This window comes from Gossypium hirsutum, chromosome A05 (assembly GCF_007990345.1).
Source record: "Gossypium hirsutum isolate 1008001.06 chromosome A05, Gossypium_hirsutum_v2.1, whole genome shotgun sequence".
NCBI classification, from domain to species: Eukaryota; Viridiplantae; Streptophyta; class Magnoliopsida; order Malvales; family Malvaceae; genus Gossypium; species Gossypium hirsutum.
The window spans coordinates 106,716,317-106,731,239 of NC_053428.1; the positions used below are offsets into that span (position 1 = coordinate 106,716,317).

General features: G+C 33.5%; 1 protein-coding gene and 1 pseudogene across 3 annotated transcripts; both read right to left on the reverse strand.

Moving 5' to 3' along the window:
* Positions 1-2,480: 2,480 nt before the first annotated feature.
* LOC107959577 (autophagy-related protein 13b) lies at positions 2,481-7,814 on the reverse strand. Of its 3 annotated transcripts, none has more exons than XM_016895663.2 (4): positions 7,522-7,814; positions 5,544-7,047; positions 5,289-5,452; positions 2,481-3,176 (listed from the first exon to the last, which is right to left on the reverse strand). In XM_016895663.2, exons 2-4 carry the CDS (start codon positions 6,939-6,941, stop codon positions 2,762-2,764), a joined length of 1,977 nt encoding a protein of 658 aa, XP_016751152.1. In that variant the 5' UTR covers positions 6,942-7,047; positions 7,522-7,814; the 3' UTR covers positions 2,481-2,761. The 3 variants fall into 3 exon arrangements, with proteins under 3 accessions (XP_016751152.1, XP_016751153.1, XP_016751151.1); XM_016895664.2 differs by having other exon boundaries at positions 7,588-7,773; XM_016895662.2 differs by having other exon boundaries at positions 5,544-7,772.
* A 379-nt stretch (positions 7,815-8,193) lies between these two features.
* On the reverse strand, positions 8,194-14,394 carry LOC107960910 (DExH-box ATP-dependent RNA helicase DExH12-like; annotated as a pseudogene).
* Positions 14,395-14,923: the final 529 nt, after the last annotated feature.

Consider the following 14,923-nt stretch of genomic DNA (forward strand, 5'->3'; position numbering starts at 1 on the left):
AAGAGAATAAAATTAAGATTTAATTATTTTTATTTAAATATAAAAAAAATAAGAAAAAGCACTTGTAAACAAAAAAAGGAAGGTGGACACTCCTCATCTTCCACTATGCATGCTACCATGTTCATTACCTTTAATGCCTTGAGTCTCTGATGGTTGTCGGCACATAGTACATTTACAATATAATTTTTTTATTTTATAAGTAATTTTAAAATTTTGATATACTTTTTTTTAAGATTTCTATTTTTTAATATTTTACTATACTTCTATAAGATATTTGTCAAACTCTTAATTTTACTTGTGGAGTATAAAAACTTCATTAACTGTGTACTAAATATTTTTCCTTAAATATATATATAATTATTTCAATAAATGATTATGGGTGGAGTGATAAGAGATTTTTATTTAAATTTACTGGTCTTCTATTTGATTGTTAAATAATATTTTTCGGTTGTTTTATTTTAAATATTATATAAAAGTATGAAATAACAAAAAGAACTATTATAATAATATTAATTACATTTTAAAGTAATGATATTTTAATAATTTCATAATTGAGTTGGTGTTGAATTGATTCATAATATTAACTTAGCTGACCATTTTATATATAGTATCGAAGATATCAAACAATATATATATATATATATCTAGTAATGTAATTTTTCTCACAGCCGATTGAGTTTTAGCTCAATTGACATAGACATTGTTGTCAATGTAAGAGGATATGGATTCAAGTGCGCTGAAGCTCATTATCCTTCCATTTATGGGTTGTGATGGGTTATGAGTAGTTCTAAGTATTATGTAAAAAATAAAAGATATAATCAGAACTTATAATGAAATTATTAAAAAAAATTCCCATAAATTTGTGAGGCATTGAAGATAAAAAGTTACTGCTTTTGTTTGAAGAAAGAAGAGCCCAGTCTTGGTCAAGTCGTCGCACCTATGCAAGTCTAAATCCGTGGTTCACTTGGAACCTCGTTCGACATTTTTCTGACGCTCAATTTTCCTTTTAGGAATTTAAAACCATTTCTTGTGTGAATTATTATCTGCTAAATTAACTGTAGATTTTTTACTTTTACAATTTGGATCAGGAATTGGTGATGTGTTTTATTTATTTAAATTTTGATGATTCAATTTTAAAAAATTATAAAATAATTAATAAATTATTCAAAAAATTTTATTTAAATCATTAAATTGTTAAAACTACTACTGTATAATCTTCTTTATTCACATTATCTACACTAATTAAAAACTCTCGCTCTCATTCTCAATTTCTTTTTAGAGTTTAGTTTATTTTACCGACTTGGTCAATTCCACCAACACACTTTTCGATAATGACGTTGGTAGTTTCCATGAAATAAGATAAAAAGAAATATGTGATCATTATTTCCCTGGGGACTTACGGACCGTGAGAGTAGTGTTGTTACCCATTTGCAAGGAAGCGAGGCCGAGCTGGAACAGGAATAGCATGCGCGTTGATGGATCACAACCAAGAGCGACTGTTACTCATTCGGTAAGACAGTGGAGTTCGAAGACATGCAACCAGAGACATTATCTGTGGTCTGTAAGGCATTATTTCATGCAAAAAGGAGAGGCCTTACGCTGGGAATTTTCAAAGATGATGTTGATATTTTTGTAAAGAAGAAAAAAAAAACATTTTCATTTGGAACTTAATGACATTTATTGAGGATATCGGGAGATTTGGGAGTGGCAAATTAATGGACAAAGGAATGGGATCAATGCAACATGCATTTAAACAAGGGCTTGATTTTATTTTATTATTTTTTCATTTATTTATTACTATCCAATGCATGTTTAATCATTATTTATAAATTTAATTTTCATATTTAATAGATGGATTCTACCCATTTAAATAATAATGATTATTGTATTAAATATTAGTAGATGAAAAAATAACGAATGAATCTTAACCTTTCAAGTAAGTGTACGAGATGTGCATCAAGTATATATTTATATTTCCTTCTTAATGCCAGCTTGATGCAGTAGACAAAGCAAAACAAAATTATAAAAATTATTTTTAATCAACTTTCAAATTAATCATTATTTCAGAAAAAAAAGAAGCAAGCTTGGTGTTTTATTTGATAATGTCTTTCAATTTCATTTTTCTAATTTGACTGAAAAAAGATGTACCAGTTGAATCGATATTCTACCAGTTCACTAGAATCCTAATTTTTACTAATTTATTTTAATTTTTTTTTGTGCTACAATGTTTTTTATAATGTTTTATTATTATTATTATAATGTTGGAGAGTCAAATAAGTGACAATAGAATTATAATCTTCCAAATATATCAGGTTATGATAATTCAAATATAACTTTAAAAAAAAACCTTCTAAAACAGGTAAATATATCCGTATTAAACCCATTTGTATGAGAAACTCATACGCTTCATTCTACTGAAAATCTATATGCAGGAGGGGAAACAAAGGAGAAAAGCAAAATAATAGAAATGACAGCCTGTATATCAAAGCATGCGCCACCCTTACCCAACATCTAATATTATGTGCAATTATGTTATGTAGGATCAGAGACAAGTGTGCTTTTTACAAAGATTTCGGGGCCAGCAAATAACCCTTCTGTTAACAAAAATCTTAACCAAAAACTTAATATATTGTATATATATACTCCTATGATCACAAAAAGAGGAAAATGGTTTCAGCTGTATAGCATGTAGTAGTAGTCTTTCAAACCATAGCGCTGTACATATGTGCAACTATACCAATATCACATAAGTTGATCAGTCTCATGTACCCTTGCCAGAATGTTTAGCCCCAGAGGTTAAATTGGCAGATATGCAAGACTTACCACCTTCACTAAGCAACAAGTTTTTCATCTCTTTGTAACTCCGAAGTTCCTCTAATGCATCAGCCGTTGTCATTGATGCGACAAGCCTAGAAGATGTAATAATTGAAGAAGCATCACGTTCAACAGTCACAGCCTCTTTGTTCTGGTTTTGCTCTTGGATGTTGTTATTCCACATTTCTGGCCTTGAGGCTTCTGAAAAATTAATCGAACTCGGTATGTCTTGGCGAAGTGGAGGGGCTTTCTTCAGCAACCGTACAAGAGCACCAACCGCAGCATCTTGGGATTTTCTATTCATAAACAATCCTGCCTCGTTTGGATCAGATGGATTTCCTCTTCTATCATAAGACTCGGGTCTACATAGTATGCAAAGCAGGCCAATTCAGTTTACCCAAATAATTCAGGGAAAGAAAAACAGCAATTTCATTTCGTGACAAATAAGATAATGACCGTGACAAAGGGTATAAGGTGTTCTCTCCAATATCAGAAAATCTTAAAATGACTCATTGTGGCTTTGGATATGAATTCCATGACTCATTTTCGATTAATGATCCTGCTTAAGTTAATGGTTAAAGGATTTTCTTGAGGGAACATTTTGAGCTAACAATTGCAGAAAAGAGAATGTCAAATGTTCAAATTACCTTTAGAACTTTTGGATTTCTTCACCCATGGTAATTTCATGGAACCTCAAAAACGTTAAGTGGGCTAATAAAGAACAGGAGAGGAAAGAGAAACTGGAGAACCAAATAAAAACAGAAGGGGGGAAATACATGAACTTAGGGAGAAATAAAGAAGACAAAATCCAACTCTGATAGCCCGCATATGAAAATCTCCATTATCTATAATCCCAACATCTCAATTTCAAAAACTCCTAGAAACAAAAATAAATATTTAAGTTATTCCCTAAATCTAAGTATCATAAGAATACCAAACATAACCCTATATAATAATTATAAATACGAAGCTAACTAGTAGAAATTAGTATATGAATACTTGGATCATGTATACATCTGAGTATGCCGTAAAATAAATCAGTGTGACAAAATGATGTTTGATCCTTCAAGCAGTTTGTTGTGTCTCGTATTAAAGGAAAGCAACACAGACTGATAAAGTTCCATGTTTTAATAAAGGATTATCAGAGTTACTGCAAATGCAACTGACACAAGCCATTCGACTACATTTTGTTGCAATTTTAGAGGTAACTCAAGAAACTGAACAAATCAAATTACTGACAAGCAAGAAGGATGCATAGAACGTTGCTGCAACCACCATATCCTTTAGTCATTAACAAATCATTCTTAATCAACCATCTTTGTTTTTTGGCCTCCTCTTAATCACCCATCTTTGTATTAATTTAATTTATTCACCAATCGAAAGATAAAAAGTAAGACAGCTGTTGTTTCAGCTGCCTCAAACATAAGGGCCAAGTCATACACAGAAATCAGCCCCAATCCTACCATGTGACTTAAAGACATGTTCCTGCAGTTCTACATTGTTAATATAACTATGTTAAAATTGAAGATACCAAAACAAATATGATTCATTCACTGATACTGGTTGTGCATTACAAGAAACAACTGAAGTATGATTAGCAGTTACCACCGCTTGCTGCTAAATTCAACTGGCACAAGAAACTTCAGCATGGTTATACAATCCAACTTCATATCTATTAAACATTTTAAAGCCAACCAGCCAGGCTGTCTTTCTGAAAACTAGAAAACAAATTTTGCAGACTACCTGATATATCTAAATTTATAATACCGTGAAGTTTCTTACTTTCTGTCACAAAACTGGAAAGCAAAGTTTAATTGGCAACTCTCCATAGATTGATAGACCACTACTTATCCCAATCCCTGAAGCAGATATTTCACTACAGGTACTACCTGGACTAGATATTGAAAATGTTTAATGCCAGCAAGGGTGGCTTGCTCAAAAATAGAAAACAAACTTTATTTGGAAACTCTTCATAACTGATATATCCCAATTCTTGAACCAGAAATGCCACTACTTAGACTCCTAGCAGCAAGGTATTGAAGTTTCTAATGCACAATCTCTTTGCTTAAAAACGATTATTCAGTTTCCTAGAAAGTTCATCAATTGCTAACATCCAGTCTTACGAGATCAGAACTAGTTGAAGACAAATTCAAACAGAAAAGGCAATTATTAGTCTTAGCATACACATGATGGCTTGCTTACATGACCTTTAGCAAATTACTCCAGGGTAAGTTAAAGCAACCAAATCAAGTCCTGAGCCAATTATGTTAATACAAAAAAATAAAAAAAATGATGCCACATTTTCAAATACACAAGAACAATTAATTAAGTGTCAAATCCTCAAGAAATCTGGATAAAAATAACTTTGAAGTTAAAAAGCAAAATATGTAAATTAATTGTATGAGCTATTGACAAATGACGCAAAAAGGGTTAATCTAAAAAATACAATTTATATGAGGAGTGCCGTGTATTACCTGCTACCAGGGTCCATATCATCGTACTCCACATCAAATGGACATGGAAACTCAGAGTCATCAAAATCATCTTGTATAGACCTACTGGAGCTTCTGAAAACTGAAATTCTGGGTGAGTTCACTCCAGAATATTTCTGACCGTCTCCTTTCCCGAAAGAGTACAGCTATAAGATACAAAACGGAAGTAAATTCCAAGGAGAAAAACAAGATAGGGTTGGAATCACAAATCATACCAATGAGGCATATATGAAATACCTTCTCGATAGTTGCGCCAGATTTCATGGGACCCATATTATTATCAGTCCAAGAAATATCAGCTCTTGAAATTTTAAGGGGAGGAGATGGTGGCAAATTTTGCTTGCAGGACAATGCAGGGGAACCAGCAAGCTTACGGACAGGTATGTTAACAGGAGCACTTTCAGAACGTAAAAGATCTTTTGACAGATGAACCCCAGGAATGCGGATGGGCGGTGATGGTGACGGGGAAGGGGATGGGGATGGGGAAGGGGAAGCAGAAAAATTTGGGGAAGGCCAATACTCATCAAAGTTTGTATTCTTCTTATGAGGTAGAGATGCCCCAGGAGGATGAGGAGGTAAGCTCATAGGTGGCGCACGGCGAGAGCTTGGGTTAGAAACCAAAGCATGTGATTCTGAATGTGTTGGGGATGGTGAGAAAGAAACTGAAGGCGGTGAAGCCTTGTAACGATCAAAACTCCAACTATGTCTTCTTGAGAATGGCAAAGATGATGGAGAGCCCTGTGACACAGGAAGAGAAGGAAATCTTCTCAGTGGGTCTGTCAATGGGCTTCCAACATAATCTGGTATAAATTGAGGGGACATAGGGGTTGATGACTCGGAACTTATATCTGAGATTGATGAACGGTACAAAACTGAAAGGCAAAGCCTTCCACAAGAAGTATCCACAGGGGTGAACCAAAATCGCTGCATTTCAGCCTCGTCTTTCTGAGTGAAAGATTCAACAGAAGAGAATACCCTAGGAACAAGCTTAAAAGCACGGATTTGACCAGATGAATTGAGATCACGGAATATCTTGTACGCAGGTAAAAGCCTAACGGTCACATATAAGGACCTCAACAGCAATATCAATTTCTTATATAATGCACTCAAATTATTACTACTTGACCTTCTACTCCCTGAACTGCAATCCCTACCCTTTCTACTTTCATGCTGCACGAACCACCTTTCTATAACCTTCTCACCTTTTGCCTCACAGCCTGATTCTTCTTGATCAGAATTCCAGAAAAATGAATTCTTATCTTTTGATGAAGAATGCTTAACAAGATCACTTTTGGGGGAAAAGGTCACAGGATCCCAATCAAGAGGCTTCTGCTCCAAGATAACATCAATCACTACCGGCTCAAAATTACTCTGGCGACAAAGATCAAAATTTTCTAGTGCTGAAGGGCACTCCCTAAGAGCTAAATTGAACCATTTATCTCTTGGTCTCACACCTGAGGAAGATGATGTGGACGAAGATGGAGATGACATAATTTGTTCACCACTATAATTTCGCGATGACACATAAGGAGACCTCGATTCAAGAATAATTAGAAGACTCTTATAGAAGAATTCAGTGATGATTTGTTCCAATTTTGCGGCTTCGGTGTGAGTATTGCTATGAGATGATGCCATATTATAAAAAGAAAAAAGAAAAAAGAAGAAGCTAAAAGTGGAACAATCAAACCCTTTTAAGGGAAACTGAAAATTCGAACTTGAAACACCTGCGCAGATAGTTTCACTGCAAGTAGAAAAGCCATAAGTAACAATCAGAAGATCATTCATAAGGGGAAGAAAAAACCCAGTAAGAAACAACTCAAAAAGAACTAAATTAACCAACGAATAGCAATTCAAGTAGCGAAAAACAGTATCTAAAAGAAGCAACTATACAAATATTATATTAAATATAAACTATCTAAATTACAGGGGAAACCCATTAAATAAAACAGTCCAGACTCTTGCTTCTCCATAACGACCTAGGCCCGGTTGTGTAAGAAACACGTTTGGGCGCATACGCATAGGTCTTTTTCATTTCTTTTTCTTATTTTTGCCTTTTGGGTTTTTCTTCTCTTCATCCATCTTACTTTTTCCCATGCAAACATTGAATAACTTACAAAGCAAAGCTCAAAATTGCAGAGCCGGAAAAGAAAAATAAATAAATAAATCTTTAAAACAATAAAAAAGAGAGAGAGAAGCTGAGAGGGAAGCAATTCACCGATTTGCTAGTAAAGAGAAGATTGGATCATTTTGTTTTCCTTTAAAATGGGGTTATCAGTATCACCTGGTGTGCTGTGAAAAATACTAGAGTTGGAGTGAGATGAGGATTTATGATTTTGGTTATCGTTCTTTCAGGGGAAAGGAAAACACAGAGAAGAAAAGGCCGAAAGAGAACTTCTCCGTGAAGTTAGCAGCAAAGACCAAAGGGAGAGGATGGGTCCCAATCCCAAGTGTGCTCTCAGCCCCACCTTCACCTTCCCACGTCATCAATGGACTCCTTCCTCATAATTTTCTTTTCTTTTAATTTGTGACTCTCTAGGTTGGATAAACCAATCCCTCGTACGGGATGAGTTTAATTAATTTATTTGGTTTAAATGAATAATTTATTAAAAAATTATTACATTTAAAAAATATATTAAAAATAGAAAATTTGATTGATAATTCTATCGAATATGATGTTTCAAATAATATGATTTGAATTTCAAGAATAAATTTTAGACTCAACTATTTTAGAAGAATTAGATATTTATTTTTACAATGAAACATGTTGTGATAGTTTTAGCAGTAAATGTATTGTATCTTCAAAGTGTAAGTGTGAGGGAAATCAAAAATTTAAATATATTAATAAGATTAGTTTAATAAATAATTTAAATTTAAATTTAGAATAAAATAATAATGAATCAGTTTTATTCATTTTGGAGTTTCAGGTATATGCTAAAATATATGCTCCTTCAGCATAATCATCTCATAGAAAAAGCTCCATTTAGCATAGTGAGCACTACAATGGAGCTCAAACACTTAAGCATACAGAAGAGATTAGAATTACTGCAAAATGATAAATCCAAGTTCTAACCAGTATAACAGTGGTTCAAGAATTATAAAGAAAAGCAGAACATAAGCCTACTCTGAGCCACTGTCTTCACTAAGGCCAACGGCTTCCTTGACATCGACCGTGAAGCAATATTCCTGGTCGCAACCTAGGTAAGAATCACACATGAAATACAATTGTATGTCTTCTCTGCAGCTTCAATAGGTGCTGTTAAATTTGTAAAATAAATATCAAATAAAACTTAATAAATCAGGATCTATCATGTCAAATCATCAAAAATAAATCAAGAACAAAACTAAATGCGGAAGCGTACTTGAATCCATGAATTCTTTGAAATTTTACCGGATCTTAGAGATTTGATCTTCCAAATTAGCACACAAGAAATTCAGAGAATATCTGCTCTCTTTCCTAATGATGGGATATTAGAAAAGATATCTTGTGTATAATTTGGGACCATAACCCTCATATTTATAATCTTGGCATATTAGTTCTAATCAAATTCTAATTAGCCCATCATTAATTAGAATTTGATTAGAACTCAATTACTAGAGTATCTACACATATTTGACCCATACTTTATTTAATAATTAAAGCCCAATAAAATTTTAACCAAATTAGATCACTTTTAATTTGGGCTAACCTATCATGATAATAAATAATAACATGTAATTACCCTTATTATATATGTGATGTCCATATTTTCCAACAATCTCTCACTTGGACCACATATATATACTAATTACTCTACAATTACACGTCATTATATAACCTTATGAGCTCGAAATTTTACTATCATATCCAAAAGGTATTCCGAACAATCTCATCCATTAATTATGTTAACATAGAACCAAGGCGACTTTCGTTACATATATCGTAACTAAATCCATCCATGATCATGTGTATTAACACAACCAAATGACATAGATCAAATATAGATGTGTAGCATGAAAATTACATGCAATATGATTTAAACATGCCTTTTTCCAGCTGGTCCTCCTTAGTGAGATCAAACCTTACCAAAATCAGAGTGTGAATAAACCAAATAAACTTTAAATGAAATAAAATTTATTTCTGCAGAAAATAAACTTAATATCTTCAAATTGAAATAACTGAAAATGTGTCATAACATAAAAGCATTTAAAAATACAAACTCCCACTAAAACCAAATATCCTTTAAATGACACATTACACTCATATGAGCAGTGTGCTCTTATAAAACCTTAGGTGTAGTTCCTTAGTAAGCGGATCTGCAATTATGGAGTTTGTCCTAATATGCTTCATAAGCACCTAGCCACTCTGAACTTTTACTTTAACAACCAGGAACTTAAAGTCTATGTGTTTTTACTTTGATATGCTCTTGTTGCTATTGGAATAAAAGATTGCAATTTGTTTTCACAATAGACCTTTAACTAATTAGATCTCCGATATGTGAGCATGTAATCTATTGTTCTTTGAAAATACCTTATAACCCTCTTGTATACTATCCAATGGTCCAAATCAAGGTTGCTTAAAATATCTGCCTAACATCCCAATAGTGTACACAATATTCCAATGTATACAAACCTAAACATACATTAGACTTTCTATAGCTAAAATGTAAAAAATCTAATGCATTTTTTTTTGTAATCTCAAAATCATTTATAGGGCATTGATTGGGGCTATACTTATTATTAACAAGCAATATATCATTAACATATAAAACCAAATATATAACCTAACTCCCACTAAACTTAGGGCATATACGATTATCAACAAAATTTATCTCTAAACTAAATGAGATAATCATTTGGTAAAATTTGTAATATTATTAACAAGAAGTTTACTTAAGCCCATAGATGAAGTTCTTTGCAAATCATTAACTTTGCATCATTAGACACAAAGCTTTCTAATTGCACCATATAAATGTATGATCAATGTTACCATTGAGAAACCATTAACTTAATATTCATTTGATGTAGCTTAATATCAAAATATTTCACTAAAGCCATTATAACCATTTCTCTAGTGGACCTTTTTAATGACATTCATTCTTGAGGTTGTTGAGTTTGTTCTTCTGGAACAATTACCTCATCTTGAATATGGAGTTGTTCAACATTGTATTATTGAGATTCTGGATTCACTTCTTAATCAATGATAGGTATGAGAACCTAAACATCGTCAAAAGTGATAGTAGGAATTGAGTTGTAATCTAATTCCTCCTCAAAAGCAATGTCTCTAACCTTATTTCTCCCTCCAAACTCAACATCTTCAAAATGTTGCAATTCTCGTCTCAAAAATATTCCTAATTGTGAGATCATAAAACTCATAGCCCATAGATTTTCAAAATTTCCTTGACCATTATACTTTATAGACATCAAAGAAGTCAAAAGTGATGTCATCTTAACCTTATTGTTTTTAGCGAAGCGTTTCTCAATTTCATCAAGAAAAACCTTGGCCTAAGTAATCTCTTCAGATCTTGTGCCCCTAAAGGCTTTTGAAATATTGTGCTTCATAATAATTAGATTTATGCGATTTGAACGATCCCACCTCTCAAAATCCCCTTTAACATAGGGGTGCTTTCTGCAGTGAGAGGTGTGGGTAGTTCTTCCCTTAGTGCAAGGTCTATGTTCATACAGCCAAACACTATAAGTAAGTGCCTTTTCCATTCATTGAAATTAGTCCTATTAAGCATAGGTATAGAATTTATATTAGCAGATATTGTGGCAGTAGAAGATGAATTAGTTGGATATAGAACAAAAATAAATAAAAATAAGCCCACATCAATATTCATAAGTAAACAATAAATTCAAGATAATGGCTAATCCCATCTCAAGATACCAAACACAACATTAATATCAAGTCTTTGGACAGTAATATTAAGCGGTACTCTTGTTGTAGCAATCAAACATTGACAATAAATTATGTCAAACAATTAATTAATCTTTGGACTAACTTATTGCTCACATAAAATACCTTATAATTGTCACACATTTATCACCACAGATGTCGTTGAAATTCTACCAAATATTAACTTACCTTTGGGTCAATTAATAAACGCATGAATCACAAAAACATATAATCATCTTGATATTTCAAATAAACTAATCTACACAAAAGAGATCACTCTGGCGGCATTTTGTTTCAACTAGTCTATTTAAAATATTAGACATCTTTAATTAAAACTAGAGGTGTGCATGGGCCAGGCCGGGCCAAGTTTGGGCCGGGCCTAACTAAAAATTTAAGCCCTTTGCTAGGCCTGGGCCCTGCCCGGCCTGAAAAATGGGCCTAAAATTTTTCCCAAGCCCAACCCGAATAAAAATGTTAAAACCCGGGCCCGACCCGGCCCGACCATATTAATTTTTATATTATTTTTTTATATAATTTTAATATATATATAAACTATCAAAAATACTAAAAACATTAAAATAAATATTTCTCAACATATTGAAAATAAATTTTAAAAAATATATATACTTAAATAATACAAAAATAGATGCAACTTAACAAGCAAATACTTCTAAAATAATAAAAAAAATTAACAAATGTGTTTAAAATAATAAAAAAATTAACAATAAAATAAATTTTATACAATATCTAAACAATAACAACAAAATAGTAACAACATAATAGTAAAATAGTAGCAAAATAGGGAGAAAACAATAAGGAAATAATATTAAAAAAATAGATTTTTTGTCATGTAGTGAATTCGGGCAGGGCCGGGCTCTAGCAAAAAATGCCTTACCCTAAGCTAGGCCCGTTTTTAAAACGGGCCTAATTTTTTTGCCCAAGCCCATTTTTCGGGCCTATTTTTTTGTCCAAACCCTCCTAAATAACAAAACTAAATGCGGAAGCGTACCTGAATCCATAAGTTCCTTAAAATTTTACTGGATCTTAGGGATTTGAATCCTAATGATGGTATATTAGAAAAGATATCTTGTGTATAATTTAAGGACCATAATCCTAATATTTATAATCTTGGCATATTAGTTCTAATCAAATTCTAATTAGCCCATCATTAATTAGAATTTGATTGGAACTCAAATACTAGAGTATCTACACATATTTGACTCATACTTTATTTAATAATTAAAGCCCAATAAAATTTTAACCAAATTAGATTACTTTTAATTTGAGCTAACCTATCATGATAGTAAATAATAACATGTAATTATCCTTATTATATATGTGATGTCCATATTTTTCAACAGGTGCAGCAAATTCATGCTTCAGCTTTCCTTTCCTTTGAATAGACACCCTTTTGATAGCAACCAGTTGGTTACTAGTGGTGTCACCGATAACCAGCCACCACCCTTCATCTTTTGCTTTTGGGTACCTGGGAGCATCAACTGGTTCAACCTGTGTCTCCCTGTCTAGGGTAATCTGCAAGGTGACATTATCCCCGGTCCTCACATTGTCACTATCTATTACCTCATATAATAAATCAATGTTGTGGAAACGATTGCAGAACTTTGCAATGTCCAGCAGCTGCAAATCGGACATTTCTAACAGCGTGCCTCTCGTCGTCTCTTATCTCCACCAGATCAAAAATAGTCTCTATGTTCTTTCCAGGGTTCTCTTGACATCTCTTGGATAATTCCTTAGTGAAGTGTGGGGGCTGCTAGAAGCATTGAATCTTGCTCCCACATTCCTAGTGTCACCATTTGGCACCTCCATTGCTCGAAGTAGGCTAGCAACATACAAGAGCACCTCTCTCTGATCTATAGATAGTTCGCCACCCAAAGGCGAAACCAGAAAATATTTGTAGGGGTCGAAATTAAATTGTAACTTTTACAATAATAAAAATATAATTTCATCATTTTAATAGCTTATATAATTTTAAAAAAATTAGATCAAATTATTATATTTTTAGAAAGCCAAAATGCAAATTCATATTTATTAATTTAAAATTTTATAAAATTTTAAATTGCCTAAATGAAAAAAATTTTCATTTTAGCCCGACCTCTACTTTCGCCCTGTTGCCAACCACATGCTGCCGAGAGAAGTGGGCTTGAAGCAGTGCATTTGCTTTGACATGTGGGTCTGTGCACCTCGGATTTTCAAAGGAAAACCTCTGGTGATTAATTAATCTTCGAAGAACCTCTTCTTCCCCATTTCGTATGAGAAGATTAGCATACTCAGAAGCTGAGGCCAGAATCTCCAGAAGAACCTTCATCTTCGTTTCGGAAGTCAAGGAAGAACCGAAATGCTCAATGTTAGTGTAACTGATGTAAATATAAGAGGCTATCTTGCCAAGCGAAGGAGAAAGATCCATGTCATCCTCTATAGTGATACATTTACTTGCTTCCAGGTCATTTAATGTGTTCTCGACGAACTCCGAAAGGTGATCAGAGAGATGCCTCTGAGTTGTAGTAATTTGGATTTCGAGTGAGCCTCCTATACATGAACGTCCAAATAAGAAAATCCACAGCATCTTGCTTGCTCTCAATAACTTTAGCAACAATTTCAGCATTGAAGTTATCATGTAGAAAATGGTGCAAATGGCTCTCGACGGTAATGCTTCATACAAGAACTTCTTGTAATACTCTTTACAAGGGGCGTGACAGCTGAGGATGACACATTTGCCAGAATTATCAAGAAGAGGACGACTTGCATGGCCTGTCATCTGCAACGAATCTGTAACATGGTAATCCGTGTGAGCATTTCCTCTCCCATCATAATATTGAGTACCCATTACAACCACCAGGTGTGCTGATAACGGAACTCCCCAACATAATGCACTGCTCATAAACAAACTTGAATCCATCCGGCTTCAAAAAGTTCTAAAACAACATCTTGATCCAAACTGCTTAAACCTTCATCCAAGTAGCCAACTCTATGCTCTAGAGTCGTTTTCAACGTTTCTTCGCTAATTTTGTAAACAAAAGGCTTAAGTTCTTCAGCAGATCGCAAACGAAAAACCGGCTCATCTTCATTGTCCACTTTGGAGTAACTCATTAGGTCGACAGATGTGAGTCTAACATGCTTCCTCGTAGGAACAAACACAGTAGCTGGCTTGCCCCCTTTAGCATGTTGGACAATGGCTGTGTATGTGGGTTTAGTCATTGCTTCAAAATTGGCTATATCAAATCCGAGTCCAACTTTTGGAAAGTGCCCAAGTGTCCGTGTGATCCCGTATCCAAAATTTCAAGAATTACAATCGAACTTCCACTAAAATAGCCTACAAGTATCCTAATAAAGAATGGGATACCTAGTTGTTCATTCCATCCAACAACAGATCCAAAAATATTCCCCCAACTTACGTTTTCTTTATGGAGACTAAGAAGTCTGTTGATGTATGGAGTCATATATAAGAGGGATATTGTTCATTTAGTAGGGGTTATCCTCTAATGGGAAGTGCTGGCTAAACTTTTGTAAACTGGGACTACTAAGATTTCTATTATAACTCTTTCCATGAATAAAGATTAAAATTGCATCTCTTAGGTTATAATGAATTAATTTATTTTATTAAACCTGTTGCTATGGTGATCCAGATTTAAGTAAAAGGAATCTAGTTTGGAATCAAATTATAAGTGGGTCCTCAGCCCACAAGTTGTCAATTACTGTTATAATTAAAGTCAATAATGACGGTAAA